The sequence below is a fragment of the Phycodurus eques genome, chromosome 3 (genome assembly GCF_024500275.1).
Source record: "Phycodurus eques isolate BA_2022a chromosome 3, UOR_Pequ_1.1, whole genome shotgun sequence".
NCBI lineage: Eukaryota > Metazoa > Chordata > Actinopteri > Syngnathiformes > Syngnathidae > Phycodurus > Phycodurus eques.
The window spans coordinates 25,323,207-25,351,190 of NC_084527.1; the positions used below are offsets into that span (position 1 = coordinate 25,323,207).

At 40.2% G+C, this 27,984-nt stretch overlaps 1 protein-coding gene across 1 annotated transcript in view; it reads left to right on the plus strand.

The window, feature by feature from the left end:
- The window catches only part of zmat4a (zinc finger, matrin-type 4a), an 87,939-nt gene that overhangs the window by 43,784 nt on the left and 16,171 nt on the right, over positions 1 to 27,984 (plus strand). Inside the window, exons 4-6 of the mRNA XM_061672840.1 lie at positions 9,532 to 9,688; positions 20,668 to 20,889; positions 26,877 to 26,973. Coding sequence (XP_061528824.1) covers positions 9,532 to 9,688; positions 20,668 to 20,889; positions 26,877 to 26,973 — 476 coding nt within the window. The remainder of the gene's footprint in view (positions 1 to 9,531; positions 9,689 to 20,667; positions 20,890 to 26,876; positions 26,974 to 27,984) is intronic.

A 27,984-nucleotide genomic window follows, 5' to 3' on the forward strand; every position in this document is an offset into this window, starting at 1 on the left:
GGTACCGAAGAGCAGCCGACCTACTGGTCAACAAAAGCACACAAACAACAGCTAAATTGTTTTCTTCACAAGAATCGGTGACAGTTTGTTTAAAGTGCATGAGGAGTTGTGTTCTGTGTGTCCTCCCAAAACATGGACAGATTTAACATCATTAATAGTGTTGCAAAAACCTAGGGTGGCTTGGAGAAGCGGTAGGACACTTGAGACGCACCAAGGCCTCCTTCAACAAAGCAGGGTGAACTTCCGTGCCATATACTGCAATATATCATACAGGTCAGTGAGGTGGCCTATTAATTTGGAGGGTTTGAATGACATACAGCAACATCGTATAATATAATGAATTGATTTTGGTGGAAAACAAATGCACAAAATGAGTTCTTGTAATGCAAAACAAAATCACAATATATGGCTCTTTTTGTATTATTGTTGTTTGCTTCAAATAGTTTTTTGTTGAAGAGTGGATCTATTATACATGCATTTCAGCATGATATTAAGATACTGTGGTCTACAATGGTTTAATACAGAAAACACATTTGTCCATATTTAAAATGGCATTTTTACCATACATCTGGTTAGGAAGTGTGCGGTTCTCTGTGGCCTCCTGGTAGATGAAAAATTGTGGCCCCCTCAATTATTTAAGTTGCCCATCCCTGGTTTAACACGATACGCGATACGTTTGTCATGAGCTGCCCTGCAGTACTATTGTTGGAGCCTGGGTGGCGCCTTGCGCCCTCTTGCCCTCTCTCCCCTCCCCTCTCTCTTTCCAGCACCTTCCTCGGCCGCATACCTGTCACCAATCAGCCCTCGTTACCACCTGCATTTAAGCCTGCCTGATCCCAGAAATCCTTGCCAGAATATTACAGCTGCTCCAGTGGTACAATGGCTCCCCAGTCTCCTAGTAAGCTATGCAATTCCTTGTCATCATTCTGACCTTTGTGTTTTTTCGTTGTCCTCAGTCTTTCCTCCGTGTCCCTCACCAAGTGGATTTCTGCCGCCTACCTGCCACGCATTCTCTGCCTCAACAACCTGCCAGCGCATCTCAAGGACCATCTATATTTCCCTTTGTTTCAATAAACTGTTCATCACAACCTCTCAGCCTCCGCCTGCTCTTGGGTCCAGTCTCCATTCGTTCGTAACAAAGTTTACACGTAACAAACGTCCTTTCATATTTGATCAAACTATAAGCAGGATAGTTTTTGTGTACAATGCCTATCAATTTTTAGCCTTTAATTTGTATATTTTTTTTCATAGTACCTTTTAACTGGTAGAGATTAGTTTGTTTTTTAAGCAAAATTTAGTATTTTTATCACCTGAGGCTCTCATTTGTTATCCAGCTGTATCCACTTGATCACTGAACATTGAACGCAATGAGCAATGTCTCATTCTCTACTTTGCCATTATCTCTCGCATTTTTAATTGATGTATAATTTTACATTTCATCAAGCAATAATAATAGCCACTGTAAATACTCAGACTTAAATACTCAGACACATAAGTGTAGACTTATGTGATTGTTTCCGAGTTACTTTACACATCTGCCAGCTACTGTTAAATCAAGCCTCCAGGGTTGGCACTGGATCTTGGTGGGATTATATAGCGGTCTTCCTAGAGATGGCACAGGTGTCAGACACTTCCTTGATGGAACAAGAAGTGACTGCAATCTGATGCTTCATTGCCCAAACCTTTCCTTGAGCAATTTCTAACAGATTGCACACTAAATTTTTTATGAGGTGCTCTCATTTAATTTCTATATTCCAATAGATGATACCTATTTTCGGTGAATAATAATATGAAGGTTGCTGGGCTGGCAATGTTACATAGTACACTGTCTTTATTACAGTTTTCCTTTAAATTACTAAACTTCAACCCAGTGTACTGTCAAAGTGATTTTGAAAAAAACCTAACTTAATATTGACAAGCTCCACGGCTATTCCTGTTATCAGAAAGGAGACATACAAAAAAGTTTGTATTCTAGTGCAATGAATGCATAGGTATGAGTCAGTAGCTGTAGACCTAATGCCAACATTTCGCACTGGAAGCATGCAAGGTTACACCGATAGAAATATCTGCCTATGTATGTAGGCCTGTCACGATAATTACTATATAGACTTATCGTTCCATCAATACAATTGACACGATAGATTTTCTGGACTCGATAAATTGACATTGTTTGAGTGGGCCAGCGTGTGGTTCACACAGTGCACTGACGGCGAGTAGGATGGCTGTGTCATTAGCCGTTAGTGGGTTTGTGAGTTTTCACGATTTCAGTCATAAGAACAACAACAATAATGTTTATCATGATAGTTTTTGGGAAAATATCCATCCATCCATTTTCTGAGCCGCTTCTGCTCACTAGGGTCGCGGGCGTGCTGGAGCCTATCCCAGCTGTCATCGGGCAGGAGGCGGGGTACACCCTGAACTGGTTGCCAGCCAATCACAGGGCACATACAAACAAACAACCATTCGCACTCACATTCACACCTACGGGCAATTTAGAGTCTCCAATTTATGCATGTTTTTGGGATGTGGGAGGAAACCGGAGTGCCCGGAGAAAACCCACGTAGGCACGGGGAGAACATGCAAACTCCACACAGGCGGGACCGGGGATTGAACCCGGGTCCTCAGAACTGTGAGGCTGACGCTCTAACCAGTCTCCACCGTACCGCCTTGGGAAAATAAAAACATTGTTAAAAAAAAAAAAAAAAAAAAAAATGTTATGATGATAGGCCTATATGTTTGCAGAGAATCAGGTTAGAGGCCAACTAATCTCCCAAGCTGCAAGCAGAAAAGTTTTACAGAATTCATCTTCCTGAGGGGCGGCACGGTGGACGACTGGTTAACACATCTGCCTCACAGTTATGAGGACCGGGGTTCAAATCCTGGCCCTACCTGCATGGATGTTCTCCCCGTGCCTGCGTGGGTTTCCTCCCACATCCCAAAAACATGCGTAGTAGGTGGATTGAAGACTCTAAATGTTTTTTAATTATTTAAATTAATATGCTTTTTAGTGGATTTGTGAAGATGGATACAGGATAAATACTTGTGATAATGTAAATTATTTCAGTTTCCCAAGTTTACCTACTATATATTACAATCATGAGCTGTGTTCACTCTGAGAACCTTCAGGACCTCCTTATTGAAGTGAGTAGCATCTCCAACGGACAACTCATTTGGCGCTAAACTTTCATGTGGTTCATCAGTAGAGCTGAGCAGGCAATTATCACAGCTGTACATTTTGCTGAGTCAGGGTAACTGATCAAAATATCTCACGAGTCCCTCAACTGGGTCATGCGGTGGAAGCCTGTCATTCACTATAATGTTACGCTGTGCAAACCACATATAAGGACGATACAAATATGGATGCGTCAGCAAATTGGCCAAATGCAAGAACGTTGGTGTCCCTCCTCTTTTGTAGTCTTGTAGGTTTTAGGAGGTAGCAGACCCTATTCAATGGCTATTATTATATACATATATTGTATGTCCATTAAGAATGTGAAATATTAAAATAAAACATTACTAGTGGAGTTAGTAAACCTTAAATGTTTTGAACCCGAAACAATGATTTATTCCTAACAGAAGTCATAGCGTGAACTCTAAAAGTCATCATTGCGAAAAAGTATAAAATCACAGAAATACATACACAAGTACATAAAATATTGATTTTCATTATGATACCAATAAACAGTTTTACTCATACTTAATGTTAATGTATACTTCCAGATACTATCCTTGTTTGCGACACACTTAAGTGAAGTCGGCATTGAATGTATCTCATATGGGTTCCCCTTGCCGTTTAAAAGCAGGTGAATGTGTGTGTGTGTGAGTGAGTGTTGTAGTGGACGGTCTCAGCTCTGCTTTGCCCTCCTCTGCATGCACAGAAATAGATTGCTTTGTCTCCTCACACCAAGTCTTTTTTATCCTTTCTTTGTCGGGATACCCTTGTACTTCAGTGTCCTATTTCTTGTACATGTGCCGCAGGGGAGATGCGCATGAGTAGACAGTGTTTCCTGGCCCCCAAATAACGGAACGTGTATGCCGTGCAAATAGTCAGGCCAGGATCCACCCCATCCAGACAATCTGTAGCCCAAAGCTGTCCCCTCACAGAGCAGTTCAGCTTGTTGACGTCACGAGACAGACAGCGTTGTTCCCGAGATGATCTGCTATCCTGCATCTATGTATCCCATGCAGCGACAAATAGAATGAAAATAACAACAGCCCCGCGCGAAAGAAACCCCCAAAAAAACTCAGCATCCACAAACACAAGCGGGTGTGCATAGACTGTTTTACTCAAATCAACCACAGCACAGTGCTGACAGAAAAGACGATTTAGAGCTTCAAAACGAAAAAATATTTTCATTATACTAGATATGCATTGGCATAAGGAACATCCTCCCAACCTTATTACATTCAACTCTCTCTCACACACACACACACACACACACACACACACACACAGACACGCACACAAACACTAATGTTTTAATGAAATAGTAAGATATTGAGGAAAGTGCAATACATTAGCATTATAGTTGTCATTTTACATTCTTAGGATTGCTTGACCCCAAAGGCAAAACCAGTGCATTTTAAAGCAATTTACTGTAGCTCACAAATATATGAATAACGACAGAGAACCCATTCACATTATGACTCTTCCCTTGAATCCAAATACTAATGTCTTTGAGATATCAATATATATAGATATACATTTTTCATTGACCTCTGTTTCTTTATTTACATTGCTCACTCCCCTGCCAATTAGCTGCTCATTGATTCCATTTTTCTTTAACCTACAGGAATGCACTGTAAAGGATGCCTCTTTCACTTGTATAATTTGGTCTGGCATGAGTATTTTATATTATTATTATTATCTCATTTATTTCTGAGATGGTTGATAGGCTGGTCTTGGTTTTGTCGCTGGAGGAAGGTTGTCAATGTGTAAGCGTGTACACTTGACAGAAATGAAGGACACGGCCATGGACAGAAGGCAGGGTGGTGTGTGTGTGTGTGTGTGTGGGTGTGCGGGTGTGGGGGTGTCAGAATGAGTCAGTGAAGCACACGATACCACACATCGTCGAGGAGGAGTTGTCTGTATGTCTTCTCATAAATACACAGTATACTGTGCACTCACATGGTCGGCGTCACTGCTGAGACGCCAGCTGCAGTAGTCGGCTGCAAACGTTAGCAGTAGTAGGCTGCAAACATTAGCACCTGTTGCGTCTCGCTGCTAATTTGCGGTGTGTCAACCTAACTTGGCGTGGTTCCATTGACACTACATGATTTTTTTTTTTTTTGTACTTTATTTGGCGGAATGGTGGACAACTGGTTAGTATCTCTGCCTCATGGTTCTGAGGATCAGGGTTCAAATCCGGCCTCGCCTGTGTGGAGTTTGCATGTTCTCTCCATGCCTAAGTGGGCTTTCTCTGGGTACTCCAGTTTCATCCCAAAAACATGCATGGTAGGTTGATTGAAGACTCTAAATTGCCCGTAGGTGTGAATGTGAGTGTGAATGGTTGTTTGTTTCTATGTGCCCTGCAATTGCCTGGCGACCGGTTCAGGGTGTACCCCGCCTCTCGCCCGAAGTCAGCTGAGATAGGCGCCAGCAAACCTGCGACCCCAGTGAGGAAAACTGCTTTGGAAAATGGTTGGATGAATGTACTTTTTTTTGTATTAGTGAAGTGTCACTTGACCCCTACTGATATTACTGGGCACCTTATGGTGTGGTATCACTGGCTATCTGCCAAAATCAGTCTATTGAGTGTCTCATTCAAAATAGAGATCATCCTTACAAAGTTTTTGCATTGGCTGTTACTCCTTCCAAACATACAGTAGGCAAATGCAATTGCAGTAAAATGAATGGCGAGGTTGTATACAGAGAGAAGTTAGGTCAGGTAATTGTATACCCGAAAGGTTGGCAGTCTTTGTGACATGGAGTGCCAGTTTGAAATGTTCTTCTTCTGACATGGGCATGGGAATTAGAACATATAACTCTTCACTTGTGTTGTGGCTGTTTTCTCTGCCCAAAATATTGAAACAAGGAGCATACATCGTTTACTGCATAAAAGGGTGATCTGTGTTCTATGCATTCTCTGTGGATAATAGCTCCAGGATGACAACAACATGCACACTACTTGCACAGACGGAGACCCAGGGAGCAGTCCACTGTCACCCAGATTGGCTCCATTATCACTACATAACACAGCTAGTCGGCTCCATTTGTATCCCAGCAGGAACGAAATGATTAAGGGGAGGAGTTCTACAGCACCTGCTGCATCCAAGTAAAAACTTCAATGAATGCCAGTTAGCCTTTCTCTTTTTTTAGCAGCTGTACTAAAAAATTAAACAGTGTGAAAATTTCATATCATGATTTTGATAAAGATAATGATCACGCTTTATCAGTATCATCACAATGTGGCCAATAGAAATATAAATAATGTACCTGAAGCATTGCAACACATTTCATTTGGATTACAAAAAATATAAAATCAGAAACCATATGCATTTTTGTCTCTGATCAGAATCATGGTCTGGAAACAATGTCTGTGTTTAACCCCAGTGAAATAAATAACTAAATACATTTAATGTGTGTGTGTGTGTGTGTGTGTGTGTGTGTGCGTGTGTGTGCGTCCATATGCGTGTGTTTGTATTATTTGTATGTGTGTGTGTGTATATATATATATATATATATATATATATTTTTTTTTTTTTTTTTTTTTTCAGAATTTGTTTTGGATAATGAATTGGATCAATGGCGGCACGGTGGACGACTGGTTAGAGCGTCAGCCTCACAGTTCTGAGGACCCGGGTTCAATCCCCACCCCCGCCTGTGTGGAGTTTGCGTGTTCTACCCGTGCCTGTGTGGGTTTTCTCCGGGCACTCCGGTGTCCTCCCACAGCCCAAAAACATGCATGGTAGGTTAATTGAAGACTCTAAATTGCCCGTAAGTGTGAATGTGAGTGTGAATAGTTGTTTTGTTTATGTGTGCCCTGCGATTGGCTGGCAACCAGTTCAGGGTGTACCCCGCCTCCTGCCCGATGATAGCTGGGATAGGCTCCAGCACTCCTGCGACCCTAGTGAGGATAAGTGGCTCAGAAAATGGGTGGATGGATTCACACTCACATTGAACCGCGGTCCTCAGAACTGTAAGGCAGATATGCTAACCAGTCATCCACAATGATGCCGTGTGTGTTTGTGTGTGTGTGCATGTGTGTGCACGTGCGCAGGTGCGTGCGTATCAGGGTCTGACGTTAAGCGTTTTGGAGTCCTGGTCCTGTCACCATGAGGTGTGGTGACCTTGTCAGACCTTGTACTGGCCACGTATATTCATGATATAATGTCTTTTGATTATCTTGGATTTAGCGCCTTTATTGTGTATTATTTACACCCTTTTTTAAGAAATTAATTAGTCCAATTGCATTCATGGCAATGACTCTGTACTATCCTCACTAAAATCAAGGCACTGCAATTGTAAACATGATAATGCTTAAAAGAATAAATCAATGGCAAGATTATTAAAATATTTGCTTAGCACTGATATTCCAAGGATGCTTTATCTTGTGTCTTGATGTTGTGCCCACTATATACAGTATACTGTACTTATGGGTGCTCCGATGAGGGTTTTGTGCTGCTGATTCCGGTATGGATAATCGTTGAGTCAGATCTGCCGATCACTGCCGATACCATCATATGGAATAGCTTTTCAATATATTTATTGTGAGTGCTATTGGCTATATGATCTGACATGTTAATTTGGGTTTGCTTCGCAGCTCTTGCATGCCTGCGCAGAGTGAAGGGGGAGGGGATGTTACACAAGGGCTGGGCGATTATGGAAAAAAAAATATTTTGATTGATATTGAAATCATGATTAATAAACTTGATTATTCATTTATTTAAAAACGTTGTATTTATTCAACTACCTTAAACTCAACTTTAAATATAACTTCAAAGAACAACCAGAAATATAAATTAGTAACAAATAAAATAATGATATATTAAAATAATCAAATTTTAAAAAACAATAAAGACAAATAAATACATTCCTGACTAAAAACGTGGCAATGCTTTTAGCCATGACTGTATTGTCTTTGTCTATTATAGTTGTCGAAAAAAAAATCCTCTTATTATTCTGGCAATTTCTAAAACGATGTGTGTCTTGCAGTTAAACGTGCATATTTTCCCAAACCAACTTTTTCTTGTGTTGGGGATGTAATATTGGCCCTATGATGCCTCAGTAAACGTAAAATATGAATTAAAATCATCCAGACGCTTTTCTGCCCAGAGGTCATTCGAATATCTCGAGTTTATCTACGTCACCAGCGAAGATCTGCACTTATCTCTCCACTCCCGAGCCAGTGCTGTCAACATAACCAACATGTGTGTTAGTTAGTCTGAAATGCATTGTGAAGGTCCTGTTTGTTCACATAAAGATGAAGATGTTTGGAGTTTGAACTTTGTACATGAGCAGTGCTCATTCACGTCTGATAATTATTAATAGATTGTAATAATAATACACTGATAATAATCACTCCTCCACCCCAATTGGATATTCATCCATTCATTTTCTGTACCGCTTATCCTCACTAGGGTCGTGGGCGTGCTGGAGCCTATCCAAGCTATCTTCGGGCGAGAGGCGGGTTACATCCTGAACTGGTTGCCAGCCAATCGCATGGCACCCAATTGGATATGAAATGTTAAACATGTCAGTCATTGCATTATAGAATTAGGGAATACTCTTCCATATATAATATAACTTGAGCTTTTATTTAGGAGAGTAAAGATTAGACTTGAAGAGAATTAAATTGTTCTGCCTATTACTGCGTCACTATATGTCAATGGCATAGATAGGTGAACAAAGATATGGTTCTAATAACTAAATAATAATAATAATTTAACAGTAGTAATGCTTTAAAAATACTTGCTGTGTTTGTATACTATATTAAAAAACACACTGAAATAACACAACAAATCTAACACTGACCTAAAACCTTTACACAGTATTGTATCTTTGTGAAATCTGTCCAAAAAAATTATCCTGTTACACAGCAAAACTGTTCCAGCACAAAAGGCATACAGATCCACCATTCTGGAAGGTCATGCAGCTGAACAGGACAGGTTAAAAAAACAACAACAAAAAAACAGCACTACAAATTTAACACTGACCTAAAACTAAAAAAAATGTTTTTTTCCACTTTTTGTCTTACCAGTCTAATTGCATTGGGGCCAGGTGGGAATGACCTGCCAGTTCTAGGAGGGCACCAGTATTTCTTGGCACACCAGGATTTTTCAAACAACTAGACATTTGTCATACATTTCTAGCTTTAAGGTGAAGTGCCCCAGGTGCTTGCTGAATATTACTGTGCCACCAGCCCGATGTGAATGTTATTGGGGAATGTGTTTAAATTGAAACTGTGTTGGAAGTCACATCTTTCTTTGACACTCTTCAAGGGATAGCTTTTTATCTTTAAAGTTGCCCTTAGATTCTGCTGTTCCATTACTGATAAGATTTCTTAATTGTATATTGTTGTGTTTTTTTAGGGCAGTGACGAAGGTGACGTGGACAAGAATAAATGTTGCACGCTGTGTAACATGTCCTTCACATCAGCAGTGGTTGCACAGTCACACTACCAGGGTAAAATTCATGCCAAGAGGCTAAAACTGCTACTTGGGGATCAGCCTGCCATCACAACCAAAGGTACAGCCCTTAAAAAAAAAAATTAAAACAAATAAATGTACTATGGTTTTCATATGTGATACATGTGTTTGAATGGGCTGTATTAAGGCCTTTTCTCACTGCACTTAGCAGAGCAAATTTGTATCCATAAATTAAGGTTACATGAGAGTCAACAATGGTGTAGTGGTTCACTTGCCTGACTTCTGTGCAGGCAGGGTTGTGTTCCTATTCAGTGACAGTGCGAATGTGAATGTGTCTATATGTATGTGCTCTGTGATTGACTGGTGGTGACCAGTCCAGGGTGTAGTCTGCCTTTCGTCCAAAGACAGCTGGAATAAATTCTCAAGCTCTCTGGAAAACTCAAAGGATAAGTGGCATAGAAAATGGATAGATGGATGACACTGCATGAGTTCTTCTTCTTCTCCTCCTTTTGGCTAGTCCCGTTAGGGGTCACCACAGCACGTCATCCTTTTCCATGTCAGCCTATCTCCTGCTTCCTCCTCTCTAACGGCAATTTCCCTCATGTCTTCCATCAACTTTCTCTTTGGTCTTCCGCTAGCTCTCTTGCCTGGCAGCTGCATCGTCATCATCCTTTTAGCACTATACTCACTAGCTCTCCTCTGGACTTGTCCAAACATCAAAGTCTGCTCTCTCTAACTTTGTCTCCAAAACATCTAACATTGGCCGTCCATCTGATCAGCTCATTTCTAATCCTATCCAACCTGCTCACTCCTGGAGAGAACCTCAAAATCTTCATTTCCGCCACCTCTGCTTCATAATAATAATAATAATAGTAATAACTGCCTTGTGTCTTCACTCTTGTCTCTTCAGTGCCACTGTCTTTAAGTTATACATCATGGCTGGCCTCCAAACTGTTTTATAAACTTTGCCCTTCATCCAAGCAGAGACTCTTCTATCACATGACAAACCTGAGACCTTCCTTCACCCGTTCCAACCTGCTTGGACCCGTTTCTTTACCTCCTCACCACACACTTACCACACATTGCTCTGGACTGTTAACCCTAAGTATTTAAAGTCATCCACCCTCAATGTCTCTTCTTCCTGTAGCCTTACTCTTTCCTCTTTCTGTCTTACTTCATCTAATCTTCATTCCTCTCCTTTCCAGTGCATGCCTCCACCTATCTAACTGTTCCTCCACCTGCTCCCTGCTTTGACAGCATATCACAATGTCATCTGGGAACATCATGGTCCACGGTGATTCCAGTCTAACCTCATCTGTCAGCCTATCCATCACCACTGAAGACTGGAACGGGTTTAGGGCTGTTCCCTGATGCAGGCCTACTTCCCCCTTAAACGTATTAGTCACATGTACAGCACACCACATGTGAAGGCTGAAATATTTGAGTACAGGGGACCCCCCGATAATTGCCACCAACCCAAAAAATTAATGGATAAGTGGGAATAAACCGCAAATATACGTTTTTGGCATGGGCGTTAGTCCACACATAATACACACACACACACACACACATATGGGAAAGTTAACTGTTTATTAACCATAACCCCAGCGCCACATGTTATTCAGGCAGTATTTGACGACAGCAAATGTATTTGATACACATGTGAAGGGCTTGTCTCCAGCACCTTCAACGTACACGACCACACAGTCCTGGAGCTTGGCCCTTATCTTTCATCATTTTATAGCCCTATTTTAAATTCATGGTGTTTTTTAAATTTATTCAACTTTGGCAGGGGCAGCACGGTAGAAGACTGGTTAGTACATCTGCCTCACAGTTCAGAGGACCAGGGTTCAAATCCCGGCCCCGCCTGTGTAGAGTTTGCATGCTCTCCCCGTGCCTGCGTGGGTTTTCTCCGGGTACTCCGTTTTCCTCCCACATCCCAAAAACATGTATGGTAGGTTAATTGAGGACTCTAAATTGCCCGTAGGTTTGAATGTGATTGCGAATGGTTGTGTGTTTGTATGTGCCCTGCGATTGGCTGGCAACCAGTTCAGGGTGTACCCCGCCTCCTGTCCGAAATTAGCTGGGATAGGCTCCAGCACTACCACGACCTGCTTGAGGGTAAGTGGTTCAGAAAATGAATGGATGGAAATTTGGCAGGATTTTTAAAAACAGTTCTCTGTGGTTTACAATATTTTTTTGGCCTATTTAGTGGGTTAACGATTATCTATACCTCTTGTGCCAAATGCTTAATAGTTGTTTAAAAAAAATTCTGTCAATAGAGCTTGAGTCTGTTTTATTTATATCAAAGATATATTTATATCAGTCATGGTAGGCTAATTGACAACTCTAAATTGCCCGTAGGTGTTAATGTGAGTGTGAATAGTTGTTTGTTTGTATGTGCCCTGCGATTGGCTTGCAACCAGTTCAGGGTGTACGCCCCCTCCTGCCCGATGATAGCTGGGATAGGCTCCAGCACTTTCCGTGACCCTAGTGAGGAGAAGCGGCTCAGAAAATGGATGGATGGATGGAAGTTTTATCAGGACAATTAATAACCAAATTAAAGTTGGTAGCAGGTTGAATATTATATGAGTGAATCTAATAAGAGTACTTTAAGTTTTCATAAAATGATCTTGGTTCACTGGTTAAAATACATTTCTATACAAATATTAATAAATTATATTGCATTTTATATATTGATTGAAATATATTATATATTGATTAAAAGCCATAATAAAGTGCAGTGCATCAATATAAGGCGAGTAACTTTGGTCTGAAGCCTAGAGAAGTCACTTTTAGTAGAAGCGGCCCATATGACTGAACAGTATTCGAGGTGAGATAATACTAAAGATCGTACCCCCTCTTTCCTAACCGGTGGGGTGATAAAGGAGAACTATGCACTATCACAATGCCAGTACAGTCCTGTAATCCTGATTACAGTATCAATATGATAAGACCATGATTGCTGCTGATCCACTGTGATGCCTCTGTGTGTGCCTCATCCACTGTGTAGTATTGAGCAATATTCAAGCCAGACATGAAGTTAAAATCAATTCTTTTTATGCCCAGTTATGCTGTAGAGTCATTAGCACAGTTCTATCGCTACTATCTATCAGTCAATCTCAAGTCATGGACAAACCATGATTCACACTCACAAAGTGGGACAGCTGGATTTCCCGCATAAAACCCACACAAGCATCGGGGAGAACATGTAAACGCCACACAGGAAGGCCAGTGCCGAACTTCACCACTAACAGCAGCCCAAAAACAGCCGGTGCTGTTGGCTGATTTGTCCTGAGGGGTCTTTATTAACCAACTGATCTTTATCCCAGGGTGCCCGCAGTCAGCTGTTAGTGTATTCTACAGACAGCTGCTCACCTTGAATAAACTTTCACATTAGCTGTTGTGAGGATATGAAGCCATTGTTACAGGAGGAAACACTAAATGTAAAGTTATTCTGAAATCACCGCAGTCTGCTGTGCGCAGATCAGTTTTAAGATAAAAAGCTGAAAATAATCATATGCGTATCATTAAAACCTAAGGCACTGCAAAAAAACAATATACAGTATGTTTTGTATTTTCGGCTTGTAGTTTGTTAAACAGCATTGATCCTACTTTCTTTGGAATAGCTCTTCTCTCATGTTAGTAACTTTACACACACAAGAATAGCAATAGGGTTGAATTAAAAAAAACAAAAAAGACGTGAAAGGCTTTAGACCGTGTGCTGTTTCTGGCCCGTATAGCAGCCCTCAATAGAGTGATGTTAAATTGTGAATGACAGTGTTTGCTGGAGTCTACATGGGACTGTACCCTTTTCACACTGCTTGTCAAAACTGGCAGTGTCACATGCCACTGTACTGTGGGAAATGTACTGTTATGAAATGAGAGGTTGAAGACCACCCACAAATTTGTCAGCTTCAGAGGTCGTATCAGAGGTGCGGCAGTGGCTGCGTGAAAGGGAATAGCGGAAAGACAGGACCCAGGTGTGACATTTAACACCTCAGACTCACCTTTCCGGCCCTGCTGTTGCTGTCCGAAAAGTACTTACATCACAGCAGAAGATAGCATCGACGTTGCCATGGATCTTATTGACCGATTTCATAATGCTGTCTGAGCAAACACACAGACTCCGCAATGTCCCAGTCCATTGTTTTCTGTATGAAAGGTACAAGTGGATGAATAGTTGTCAATTGTGCAAATGATGCGGAGTCCTCTAGTAATTTAGAGCAGTTTGAAATGACTAATAGAGCAATGGTCTGGTAGAGTGACTATTGTGCAAATGGCGCAGAGACTTGAAGAAATTCCAGCAGTTGAAAGCGTCTCGTAGTGCAATAACCTGGAACAGTGTCCAATGTGCAAATGGTGCAGATATTTCTCAAGCACGAGTGGCCAGTATTGTTCAACAACAGATATGCAAGTAATCCAGAGTGGCGAAACAACTACAGTAAGTGCACAAATGTATAATTGGCCCGACAGAGATATGACAACAATCTCAAGACAAAATTGCCAGCATGTTACAATGGAATTGTAAGTTAACTGTTTAAGATGTTAATGGAAGAGGGAAGAAGCTGTTGGAATGTCTGCTAGTTCTTGTTTGCATTGTTCAATAGCACCTATCTGAGGGAAGGAGCTGGAACAGGTGGTGACCAGGATGTGGAGGGTCCAAGAGGATTTTGCATGCTCTTGTCTTAGTTCTGGCAGCGTGCAAGGTCTCAAAGGTGGGTAGGGGGGTACCGACAATCTTTTCAGCAATTTTGATTGTCCGTTGCAGTCGGAGTTTGTCCTTTTTTGTGGCAGTACCAAACCTGACTGTGATGGATGAACACAGGACTAATTTGATGACTGCTGTGTAGAACTGGCCTCAACAGCTCCTGTGGCAGGCCGGGCTTCCTCAGAAGCCGCAGGAAGTACATCTTCTGCTGGGCCTTTTTGAGGATGAAGTTGATGCTGGTCTCTCAATTCAGGTCCTGAGAATTATACAATTCATCTGACAAAAGTGATTTAATGAAAGACAACCATATTTTCTTGTTGTTCATCTGTATGTATGTTAGCAAGTGGGCACCTTTCTGGTTCATGAAGAATGATTGACCACCAGACAAGATAAGACTGTACCAATAGCATTTTCAGACAGGTGGGGATGGCTGCATTCGGAACAAAGTGTCAGAAGTCTGAAGTCTTGCCATTTTTTATTCCAATTTGCATCTAAATGTCATTGTTGTTTTTGCTCAGCCCGTACCACCTGTTCACAAAGTTTCTTCGAAAATAAATGATGAGATTTTTGTATCAGAATGATAACTTACTCTCCTAACATGCAAATCAACCAACAGGAGTGAAAACAATTAATAAAAATAAATAAATATTTCTCTTTGCTCTTGGTGGTGCTAATAAAGCCTACTTTTTCTATGGTTCAAGAAGTTAATGTCTTTGTTTTCACAAGGCGTGCCGAATGTGTTTTCATTAACTTCAAGCATAATGAGCCATTTAGTCGTCAACTTAATGCAGGTTCAGACAGCCGGTGTTTTTTTACGCATATTGTAGACATGAGTGTTCACCAAAACAAAGGTTAAAAACAAAGTCGACTGCAGACACTATGGCCTAAGTTCTAGTTTAGAATTTGTTCAATGCAAATGATGGCTAACATTTTGCTAGAAATCTAAATGTTGGTATTGAAAACCCTTGTCTGAGTTCGCAAATAAAAAGACAAGGACAACTACTTAGCTCCAAGACACAAAATATTTGTTAGTTTTGTCTCCAACAACCTCCATGCTGAAAATATCCCAGGTAAACAAACTGAAAGGAGCATCATCACTGACGTAAACTCTCCGAGCGTGTCAGTCTCGTTTCTTTATCACATCTTGTATTAACATCTCTTGAAGTCAACATTATTTGATCAGAAGGAAAGACCATTAAAGTAGAATATCTTTGCTCACCAAAAATAACATTATTCTCCTCATGTCAAATCAAATTACTTTATAGTCTTGCTTTGTTGTAAATGCAATTCCTACACAGTCGATACACACATTCTAGATGGTTCATAAAAGGAGTTTAATTACAGTTGTTAACCATTTTTGCTGAGACTTATTTTGGTATTCTAACTGCTGAGCTCCTTTTATCATGTGAAATAATAACAATAACATGATACCAGCAACAAATCTGCCATGGCAAGAGAATAGCAGAGATAAATCCAGGCTTTTGACTTCTACTTAATTTCGGTAGACCATCAGATTTTATTGGGTGATACGTCCCCTCTTGGGACCCTCTGTTGTCCCATTCTACGACATCAGTGCCTAGCCAAGCAATTTTTGTTTCTCCTCATTCGCCCTTAACAGCCATGCAGGCGTTGCTGTTATTGCCTCAATAAACACTAATGAGACAAACCTGCCTCTCTATCGGCGTTGACAGGTGGTTTACACCGTCATTTGGTATACATAGCCCCCATTAAAACTTAGTGTCATAGATTTTAGACATCAGTCTGAAATCGATGGGCCGACATTCATGACAGTCGAAAGAAATTTTTTCAAGCATTATCATCTGCTAGAGCACTGCACACAGCTTTGGTGACCTAAAAAATATGCCCACTGCCCTTTTACTCCAGTATTCTGGATGTGACTATGTTCACTGACCCATATAGCACAAGCTGATATGCATGATATTTTTTGGTTGAATATAAAATCCCGTTGATGCAAAGTTTTACCTCAAAATTTATTTCTATTTTACAGTCTGGACTTGCAGTAATAAATATTTATTATTATTATTTGACTTATCTACGTAACTGTAGCCATGTGTATTTTGATTTCTTCTATGTGGATTGCAATTCCCATGTTCTGGCTGGATTCCAATTGTCTCGGCTGTAGGCACAGCAGCTTCCACGAATGTCACTTCCTTTAACGTCCACAACTCAGCTTCGGGAAATATTTCCCCCACATTCATTTAAAGGGAAGTGATTCAGGGAATTTGATTCCGAAAATGTTCTGCTACCTTATTTGCTTCACATTTTTGGAACTGTTATGTACGTATGACTTTGACGCCTCATCATATTACAACAGACAAACGGTCAAAGTAGCAGTTCACTTATATACCTGTGATAATTCTCATTCATCCAGGTCATTTCATTCTCAGGGCCTTTTCTGGTTAATGTTTAACTTCTCACACAAGGCTAGATAGGACAGCACTCGCCTGGGTTTTGATGTGGAAAGGTTCTCTTATACTTATGAATGACTCACAACAAAAAAACAAAACTTTTTTAAACAATTTAAGTTCTTCCATTTTATATATGTATTTATATTTATTTTAAACAAATTGAAATGTTGACAAGTCACACAAATGAGATTGGGTATTTGAATCCAGGCTACAGCCTTCCTGTGTAGTTTGCAATTGCTCGCTGTTCTTGCCTGTGTTTTTCTCCAGGTACTCTGACTTCCTCCCACATTTCAAAAACATGCATGTTTTAACATGATCAATGATGATTATTATTAATAATTAATGATAACATAAAGATAATTTGAGCAAATGTATTATTTTAGAAGTGGGTATCAATGTGGTAGCCCTTCACATTCATCAGTACCCAATAACTACCGGTAGCTCTTATTTCAAAATGTTTGGTGATCCCCTGATGTACAGTAAGGATGTGATGGGAAAGTAACAGTTTCAGTCTCGATAAGTAAGTAAGTAACAGTAACTCACATCATACAGTTGATTCATTGGACATAATTAATCACTGAAGCTGGTTGAAAAGCACTTGGGTTTGTTAGCGTTAACTCCCCATACAACATGAGTTTGTATGTATGGTTCAGTCTATGAAAGTGACCATATTTGTCCATGCTCATTGTCATGAGGGATAAAAGGAAACATTGTTGAGATACATTGCAATTCTTTTTTTTTTTTTTTCAAAGAAGCTGAATCCCTTCAAATTAAAAACCGTTCATTCAAGCCGGATTGCACTGTACAGCCTGTTTTTTTTTGTTTTTGTTTTTGTTTTGCATACAGATGTAGATAAAGGAGCAGATTTATTTAAACTCAATTCACTATTATAAACCACTGAATGGCAAACATGTTATAACTAAAGTGTGAAAACACTAGAGAGAGAGAGAGAGAGAGAGAGAGAGAGAGAGAGAGAGAGAGAGATTTATATATAAAAAAATGTTGGACAATAAACAGAGAATAAAACATACAATATAGCAATTTTAATCACTATCTGCAGTCCAATTACCATCCAGTCTCAGTCCCTCAATCCAAAAAGCCTGATATATGGCTTTAGTTGTTCTTTCTTGAATTACTTTGTATAATACAATATGCTGCTGTCTCGGTAACACAGTATGTTGGTCGAATTCAAAACTCTATGACCTCAGGAGCATTCTTATTTGCAGTGATGTATGATGCTACAATTGGTAACTACAATATTTCTTACTTTGTATTTTCTCTGAATGGCTTTTTTCCTCACTGACAAGCGCACACTAACCTTAAGTGACTTTAAATATCTTTCAGTTTTGTGCCTTTTCTATACAACTACTGTGATCAGTTATAATGTACAGATGTAAAATTATAAAGCGAAGCAAATTCTTAAGAAATCTGAGGTGCTTCTTAAAAAGGATGTGAAAGGATAATTCATTAGATATGAAGATGTTCCTAATCCTTATGTACTGTACCTATATTGCTTTGGATTAAAACAGAGGGGAAAACACCAAGGTATTCATCTCTATATTTTTATACTATGATTTTGCTGACTTGGCAATTTTGACATCAAATTAGGCTGTATGTGGCCCCTTGAACTGAGTTTCACACCCCTGCTCAATAGTGTCTTAATGATGATAATAATGCCTAATGCCGGGAAGATAATGGGAGCGAATAAAGAAAACAAATACAGTATGTGCATCGTAGGGAATGCCAGAGCTAGGGAAATGTCTGTTAAGCAAAGCAATTCAGAATTTATCACAATATAATATAATTTAATACAGAAAATACAGTTTTATGATCACATAATCAATACAATGTAAAATAATGAAAAGCTGATGTATTTCTTTGTTGGTGATTTTGCCGTGTCCATATCAAAAACTGAATTTCTGTGACTTTTAGCCATAAATTTCTTTGTTTCTTTTTTGATACATGGTTGATTTATGAGTTGGAAGCTTTGTTCCTTTGACCGTCTACTGGTTCAGGTGGGCTGCACATTCACTGACACAGTGTTCAAGGAACTAAACTAATAGTGCTGTATGGTACTATAGAGCCCTCAATACAAAACAGTATGTGTTCAGGTTAACCGTGGTAACCATGCATTAAGACACAAGTGGGCAGCAACAGGAAGAAAATGCTCTTTATTCCATTTGTCAAGTAGAATTTAGGGTTTCCTCTTCAGGCATTTAATGGAGATAACAACTTCTTTTTCACATGACTGCACTAGGAGGGCCATTGGACATTGTTACTTTGCGGCAGATGAAGGCTTATTAAAGCTCTTATACCTCACTGTCAGTTACATACTGCTGGCTCGCTTACACTTCAGAAGACCAACTTGTGTTTTATAGGCTGTGTTGCTGTTGATCTGCAATTTGGTTGCTTCTAGTGTTTCTAGCATCAGTCACTTTAAAAAAAATATTTTTCAAAATATTGTGTAACATGGATATTTGACTTCTATAGCTGTCAATGGCCGTGAAGAGATTTAATTCATATTGCCGGCCTCAACAAAATATATTCACAAACGTATAGGATAATAATGACATGCAAATTACACGACAGACCTCTTGTTCTGTTAAATAGAACATACATCTAATTAATCACACTATGCTATAATTTTATGCTACTGAAACAGTATTTAAAGTTCAGATTGTAGTCACCCAGAAACCAAATTAGTGGACTGTATTAGAGCACACTCACATCACCTTTATCAGCATTTGCAGACCTTATGTTAGGTAGTGGTAGGGGAGAGTGTGGCTAGACAGCATAGGATCATGGTGTGTAAGATGATTCTGGTGGTGAGGAGGAAGATTAAGAAGAAAAAGGCACCATGTAGTGGAACCTGAGAAAGGAAGAGTGTTGTGCGGCTTTTCGAAAAGAGGTGAGACAGACTCTTGGTGGATAGCAGGATCTTCCAGAAGATTAGACCACTAAAGCAAAGATGATCAGAGAGACAGGCAGGAGGGTACTTACTGTATATTCTGGTAGGAAAGGAGAGAAGGAAACTTGATGGTGGAAACTCAAACTACAGGAAATCATACAAGGGAAGAGGTTAGCTAAGAAGAAGTAGGACACTGAGTAGACCGATGAGAGGAGACAAGAGTACATAGAGATATGACGTAGGGCGAAGGTAGAGGTGGCAAAGGCCAAACAAGAGGCATATGATGACATGTATGCCAGTTTGGACACTAAAGAAGGAGAAAAGGATCTATAGACACAGGGATAGCGATGGGAAGAATGTGCAGAAAGTTAGGGTCATAAAGGATAGAGATGGAAATGTGTTGACTGGTGCCAGTAGTGTGCTGGATAGATGGAAAGAATACTTTGAGAAGTTGATGAATGAGGAAAATGAGAGATAAGGAAGAGTAGAAGATGCAAGTGTGGGGGATTAGGAAGTAGCAATGATGAGTAAGGGGGAAGTTAGAAAGGCACTAAAAAGGAGGAAAAATGGAAAGGCAGTTGGTCCTGATGACATTCCTGGGGAGATATGTAAACATCTTGGCGAGGTGGCTGCATCGTATAAACTGCCATCCATCTCAAATTACAATTTATCATCTGCTGTTATCAGCATTCATTATTCTGTCACATTGTAGTTTTAATTTAACCTTTAGTGTAGACATTTTACCCACTATAATGAATACACTTTCGCTGTCTTTTTTATTTACACTCCATATCCACGTGCCTGATTCCAATTTAATCCAACCATTTATTTGGCATGAGTTTATGCTTTCCTGTAATTGTGTCACTTGAACCATGCGGTGTAAACCTCATCTTAAATGACCTATCAGTTCACAATGAGATGCATGCAAGTCTACAAGCATTGCAAGCAAACAACTCGAATAATCAGACAACCATTTTTGCTACAAGGCTAATACAAAGCATGAAACAATATGTTTGTGTATTGTCCCACAGAGGCATCTCCCAGTCCTGTAAAGAGCTCTCCAGACACATCTCCCATAACCTCTCCACGACACCGACGTGACTCAGATCGCTACTGCCAACTATGCAATGCTTGGTTCAACAACCCAGGAATGGCCCAACAACATTACGATGGTAAAAAGCACAAGAAGAATGCTGCCCGAGCAGACCTGCTTGAGCAACTGGGCAAGACTCTGGACATGGGGGATATGAAAGGTATGGAAGCTTGACTGAACATTGGATTTTGTGTCTCTGTTTCTAAGTTTCACTGTTGTATTTTAGACTGATACTTTAAAGGTCTTAAAATATTACTTGTATGTTTCTCTTGTGCCCTTCCTTTTTGTGTTGCCTCTAGGTGATTGGCTTGTTTGTAGAACTAGCGATGTGTTCAATATTTGCAGACATTTGCATGACATCCCAATCTACATTTCAAGTCTCAGGTTTAGAAAATGGCAGACGTATGTGCAAAATCTAATGCATGGTCTGTCTTCTCCTCCTTGTGTATCTTTTGCTCTGTGAATTATTATAATAGGCAATTACAATGCAATGACAAAGAATGAATTAAAAATTCTCAATTACACATAAATATATAATTATAAATACATATAACTAAACTTGACCTCCTGCACTTGGGGCAAGATCTCATCCCTGATCTAGAGAGAGCATTCTCCCATAATCTCAGACTGGGAGGTGCTGGTTGTTATCCCAGCTGTTACTTGGTTGCGAATCAGTCCAGCAAGAGTTGAAGGTCACAGGTTGATAAATCCAACAGGTCCACATCATCTGCAAAAAGCAGAGATGCAATACTTACTGTAGTTCACCAAATCTTGGGGTCTTGTTCACGAGTGAGGGAAGAAAGATGCAAGAGATCAACAGACAGATTGATACCTCATCTGCTGTGATGTGGACACTTCCTCAGAATCAGAATCATCTTTATTGGCCAAGTATGTGAAAACACTCTAGGAATTTGCCTCCGGTGGTTATTTGGAGCATAAAAACACAAGTACGTTGAGTGAGAAGATTTGCGGGCTCAGAATAGAGAAAACAGTTATAAGAGATGAGCCTATCGTTACAATTTAATCACAATGAGAGTCCGTGTGTTTTGAAGAGACCTATTTTCCCTTGTTTGATAGTAATGGTCATAACAGTGTAAGAAAAAAGCCAGATGCAGTGGTGCATTCACCATACCTGGTTCCTACTGTATGAGCCTGTGGGGTCAGAAATGTGCCTTATCTGGTTTGGGCTAGGTTCAGCAATGTTATGTACTGTACGTGCCCCCTTCAAAAGGTAATCTGAATACCTCAATATAGCATGTCTGACTCACAGTTCTGAGGTTTGGGGTGGAATATCGACGCCCCCCTTCCTGTGTGGAGTCCAGTTGTGTATATTAATGCAGGCTTTTTTTTTATTTATTTTTTTTTATCATGTACTGTTGTACTGAAGCTATATTCACTCTAGAATTGCCCAATATGTCACAAGCTGTTCACTTTAGAGAGGAGAGGACGTTGTCACTTATGTCAATAACAATTACACAGTATCTTTCCAGCTGGTGGTGTAGTGGCTGCCAGAAGACCAGAAGGACCCTAGAGGTGTTAAAAGGCATTCAGCTGTGACTACACTGAATGAGACTGACAATTTGGTACAGATCAGTGAAAATGGTCTTCTAAACTTCAAGCCTCATTGATTCTTTATGTTCATAAGTGAGCTACAGCTGGTTGAGAGTAAATAAGTTGATTGTGATCTACTTGGCTAATATAGTCTATGTTATGAGTTGGTTCTAGTTTGTTTATGATATTTTTCTTTCATCTCCTTATCTCGACCTCGCTAATTAGAGGCTATTACTGGTACAGCCATCCTTTGCCTTGAGTTATGTCCTTCATGCAAGAATGCTTTACTGTTTTTCAAACATCCATCTAATAATTACAGGTAAATATAAGCATGCTTGCTGCACTTGCTGTCTCATGAATGAGAAAAAATAATTCTCTAGTTCCTGTCAATTTGTAACAATGTGGCAAATCATCCCATCAGACCGAAGCCAGAATCACGTATTGAAGAATTAAGAGTACAGTGGGCACAGTTGGTTGGCGGCAACCGACTGTGCAACAAGCAAAGGGGGACTGTTGCCGCTGTTGCTGCTGTTGCCAAAGCACTTTTCTCTATGTCTCTTCACCTTCTGGTAAATGTTAAAGTACTTTTCATAGCAATGTCAAAGCACTTTAACACTGTTTCTTCATTCACCTACCAATGATGCAGCATCAAGAGCAACTGGGGGTTCAGTATCTTGCTTAGTGACACCTGGACATGTCACAGGGGCCGAGGATAGAAGAATCCACAACCTTTGGCTTTGGAAACAACCACTCTACCACCTCAGCCATGGCTTCCCCTCTTCTCTTTGCCACTTTTATTATCTTTTTTATGGTTTATCTGATGCTGCTCTTCCCTCTATCTGACTTCCAGCATCATCCTCTCAATCTGCTCACCATGCTGATAAAATCTGCAGCCTTATTCTGCAGATGTACATGTGATTAAATATTTAGCAGCTCCTATGAAAGAAATTCCATCACCCTGGAATGTGCTGCATTGTTGTAGAATTGGGCATCCACGAAAAGCTGGAAAGGTGAAATCATAAAGAGTAGAGGTATAGCAATTATATCCATGCACTGTTTTGTTCATACGTTTGGCATGGAACAGGACCAAACAGCTCTTGTGCTTAAACTCCACAAGTGACAGTTCTATCAAAAGTATATATATATTTTTTAAATTATTTTCTTGGGAGGCACCACATTGGAACATCTGCCTCACAGTTCTGAGGTCCCGAGTTCACATCCTTCCTTTGCAAAGTTTGCATGTTCTTCCCATGCCTGTGTGGGTTTTCTCCCACATTCCCAAAACGTGTACTAGGTTAATTCTAAATTCTCCATAGGTGTGGGAATGTGAATGCTTGGTTGTCTACATGTGCCCTGCGATTGGCTGGCAACCAGTTCAGGGTGTACCCCGCCTCTCGCCCGAAGTCAGCTGAGATAGGCGCCAGCACACCCACAACCGGAGTGAGGATAAGCGGTTCAGAGAATCGATGGATGGATGAATTTTCTCAGGATGATTTATTAATTAGATTTGAACCCCGATCCTCAGAACTGTGAGGCAGATGTGCTAACCAGTAGCTCACCGTGCCGGCTTCATTTGACCATCCATTTCCATTTTCAACACCGCTTATCCTGGTTAGGGTCGCGGGACGCTGGAGCCTATCCCAGCTGACTTCTGGCGAAAGGCGGACTACACCCTGAACTGGTCGCCAGTCAGTCGCAGGGCACATAGACACGGACAACCATTCGCACTCACATTCACACCGTCACTGAGTGGGAACTGAACCCACGCTGCCACGCTGATCAGAATAATCCAGATTTTTTGGGGATCAGTTATTTCAGTCCGATGAAAAAGCTTTGAAAAACACAAAGTGATGGTTTGATCCACATTAAAACCAAGTGATCTAATTTCAGAATCCGTTTTTGGTTTTGAACAACCCATTTTCAACAATTGATCCAATCCATCCATCCATCCATTTTCTGAGCCGCTTCTCCTCACTAGGGTCGCGGGCGTGCTGGAGCCTATCCCAGCTGTCATCGGGCAGGAGGCGGGGTACACCCTGGACTGGTTGCCAGCCAATCGCAGGGCACATAGAAACAAACAACCATTCGCACTCACAGTCACGCCTACGGGCAATTTAGAGTCTCCAATTAATGCATGTTTTTGGGATGTGGGAGGAAACCGGAGTGCCCAGAGAAAACCCACGCAGGCACGGGGAGAACATGCAAACTCCACACAGGCGGGGCCGGGGATTGAACCCGGGTCCTCAGAACTGTGAGGCTGACGCTCTAACCAGTCGTCCACCGTGCTGCCATTGATCCAATCCATTATCCAAAACAAATTCTGACCTGTGAAAGAAAATGCTTTCATTCCACAGCAAAAAATAAAGGAATCGATTTCACTGTTCCACTATGTTTGGGGGAATGTACATTTGGGTGTCATTGTGTTCAATGCAATGTCTCATATCAATGTTTGTATTGTAGGTTAAAACTGGTAAACAAGATACGCCAATTTTGAACTCACATCTAAACGAAATGCCAAGCGCTTCTTGGCTTGTATGCATTTACCCAGAAAAATTTAGGAATATGCTTCTTAAAACAAGGTACAAGTAATTTATGAATGAATGATGAATGAAAGTAAAATGAAGTAGAGGTCGAGGCCATTCCTAATACTGTAATATTTTTCACCTAAACAATACATGGCTGTCATTGAGAGAGAAAATAGCAACTTACAGTGTGTAACTCCAGCTAGTGATCTCACTTCCATCCATTACCTTGGCTGAGAGAAGAGTGCTACATTACTTCATGGCTGTCGTCTGAGCATCTTTTTTGGGAGTGTCCCCAAGGATGATTTCAGCCTGAGTAACACCACAGAATGCTCCTTCACAGCTTTGCTTATGTTCAAAAAGAAAACTATTTCCCAAGAAAGTAAACTAGTTTTGTAAACCTAATGGGAAAAAGAACATGTGGTCCAGGCACATTTTTCACTCAGAATTAAATAGCATGTAAAAATATCTTAATGAAGTATGTACAATGAACCATAAGTAATGCAGAATTAAAATGCCACATTTACAAATATGAAACCTGAATATGTTGTAGATGTCATATTTTTATATTATAAAGAGACTGCTCAGGACACCAGAGATATGTTAAGAACAATATTTTACTCGACAGTCAATAAATACTGTGTGAGTACAAGGATCGAAATATCAATCATCCATTTTCTGCCTCCTAGCGTCTTTAAGGTCGTAGGTAAGCTGGAGTCTGTTCTAGCTGACTTTGGGCAAAAAATGGGGTACACCCTGTCAATCGCAAGGCACATACAAACAAAACATCGGTGACTATCACATTAATACCTATGGTCAGTGTAGAATTTTCAGTTTATCTAGCATGTGTTTGGAATGTAAGAGGAAGACAGAGCACCCAGAAAAACTCCACACAGAAAGGACTCCCAGCCCCATTATCTATTACAATTGGATTCTAAGCCACTATTCCCAGATTTCCTGTTCTTACCAACAAAACTGAGAACATTTAAAAATCAACAAAAAAAAAACTACTCATTACTCATTCTTTGCAGGGCCAGTTCTATGAATGCAAACTTGAGAGGGCAGGCAGACATGTTAAGGGAGCATCATGTGACAATTTATTATTTACTGTCACGGCAGTTTTCACGCGTGGCTCGCACATTCCGTCTTGCTGCGTTTTCGCCGGATTCAATATGTAAAATAGGGTCGCTCGTCTGTGAAAATTGATCACTCTGATTGGTTGTTAAGCGAGCGAATCAGCAAAACAGCAAACAAGTGACAAAGAAAAAGGCACAATATGATAAAACAAGCTTAGCTTGTTACATAGGTGTTGAGGAACACAAAGTATACTAGCTATAATGTGGGGTCACGTACTCCCCCACATGAAAACTCGGCTGCTGTGGTTGTAATGGAATCACAAATGTGTGATAAACTATATCCACGTTTTGTAAGTATTTCATAGCTATTCAAATAAAATATTCTTCACTCAAAATCTGTGGTTTAAATTTACCCAATTAAAGTGACTGCTAATTGTTACCCTAAATTTATTGGGTAAATTCTATAGGTTATTCTTTACAGTGTGTCACAGGTGATATGGCATGACTCCTTCTTGTAACTGTCAGCCCATAGTTCATTCAGTCGCTCCATAATTACCATGCTGAAAAGACAATATGTCAAGATGAATTTTTTTTCAGGCATTTCAGAAATGCTCTCATTTTGTCTGTCTTACGCTGGCACCGCTTTGCACCAGCCTTTCAAACGTGATGCAAAATGGGCCATCTGAATCGGTCTTGGGTTTGATAAATCATATTGCACCTGCTTAATTCAGCTATTTGCATTTACTCCTCCCAAACCGTGCAAAATGAGCAGTGCAGCACTTCTGGGGCCCTTAACAGACGCAATCCTAGTTGCGCTCTGTTAGTAGATCTGCCTCTACATCTATTTGTGTGAGCAAAATAGTTTGCACAAACCTTTAAGAAATCAGGCCCTCAAAGCTGTTCAGCCTAAATTGATTGATTTTACATACACTGCAAATGAAGTGAAAGAACTGCCTGTAAAGTGGATGTACTGTGTTACTGTGTTTGTGAATTTCCAGGTCTAAAACGAAGCTATACCTGTGAAGTGTGCAGCATGTCATTGAACTCGGTGGCACAGTACCACGCACATCTGCAAGGCTCAAAGCACCAAAACAAGTGAGTTGATCACGCAACTGTGGGCTCCAGAAGTAGAACTCATTTGCACATTTTAAGTATTGATGTTGATGTACGTAATGCTAAATGTTACTTCTCATTTTAGCATGAAAAATGTTTCCCGTTGCTTTCATCTGTGTCCTTGAAATTCCCTGCTCCTCAAGAAGGCCTGTGCATTTTAGATACAGTGCATTTCACATTACATGCATAAATTATGAGAATACTGTGGTACGAGGCAATGCTGAGACTGAAATTTTAGATGGGTTTATTTTGCTGGGGGCACCCTGGTGAAGTTCAGTCTCATTACAGATTATGTTCCCCCCCAAAACTGTGAACCAAGTATTTCCTGTTGGTCAAAATCCGGTCAAAAATGTTAAATATATACTATGTTATTTGTTTTTATTTATTCCACGGTTTAACAATGAGATGTACAACGTTTTACCGGTTTCTGAGCACAAGTCAATTTCAAATTATGCACAGATACTTATATAGTCCAATCTGATTCAGTCTTCATGTGGCAGTGAACGTACGACCACTTCTAAATTGACATCCCACGACCTAAATCCAACACAATACAGTAATAACATCCAGAAAAAAAGGGTGAGGTGTTTAAAATTCAGATATAAATTGTGTTACAGGTTTCCATCTTTTCTCAAATTGATCAAGTTTTAATTATAGTCTTGCTGTAGTCTTTTCCATAATTAACACTTTATTTGCACAGTCTTACGTCAGGGGGTTGTGATTTCAACCAAGAGATTGTAATCATTTTCTTTGCTACCAAAAACATAACTCTTAGTAAATAGCTGTGTTCACAGTCCACTAAGTCTTCTGGGAAGATTCCTAGTATATACAGCAATGGATCAAGTTGCAATTCCCAACCAAATAAAATCTCATTATTTCTGTCTGAATACTTTTCAAGAAATCTAGGATCTTTGGGCCGTCCCACAAAAACAAATTGCAGTGCCTCGTAAATTTTTTAAATAACCCCCTTTTTTTGGTTGTCCTTTTGAATAT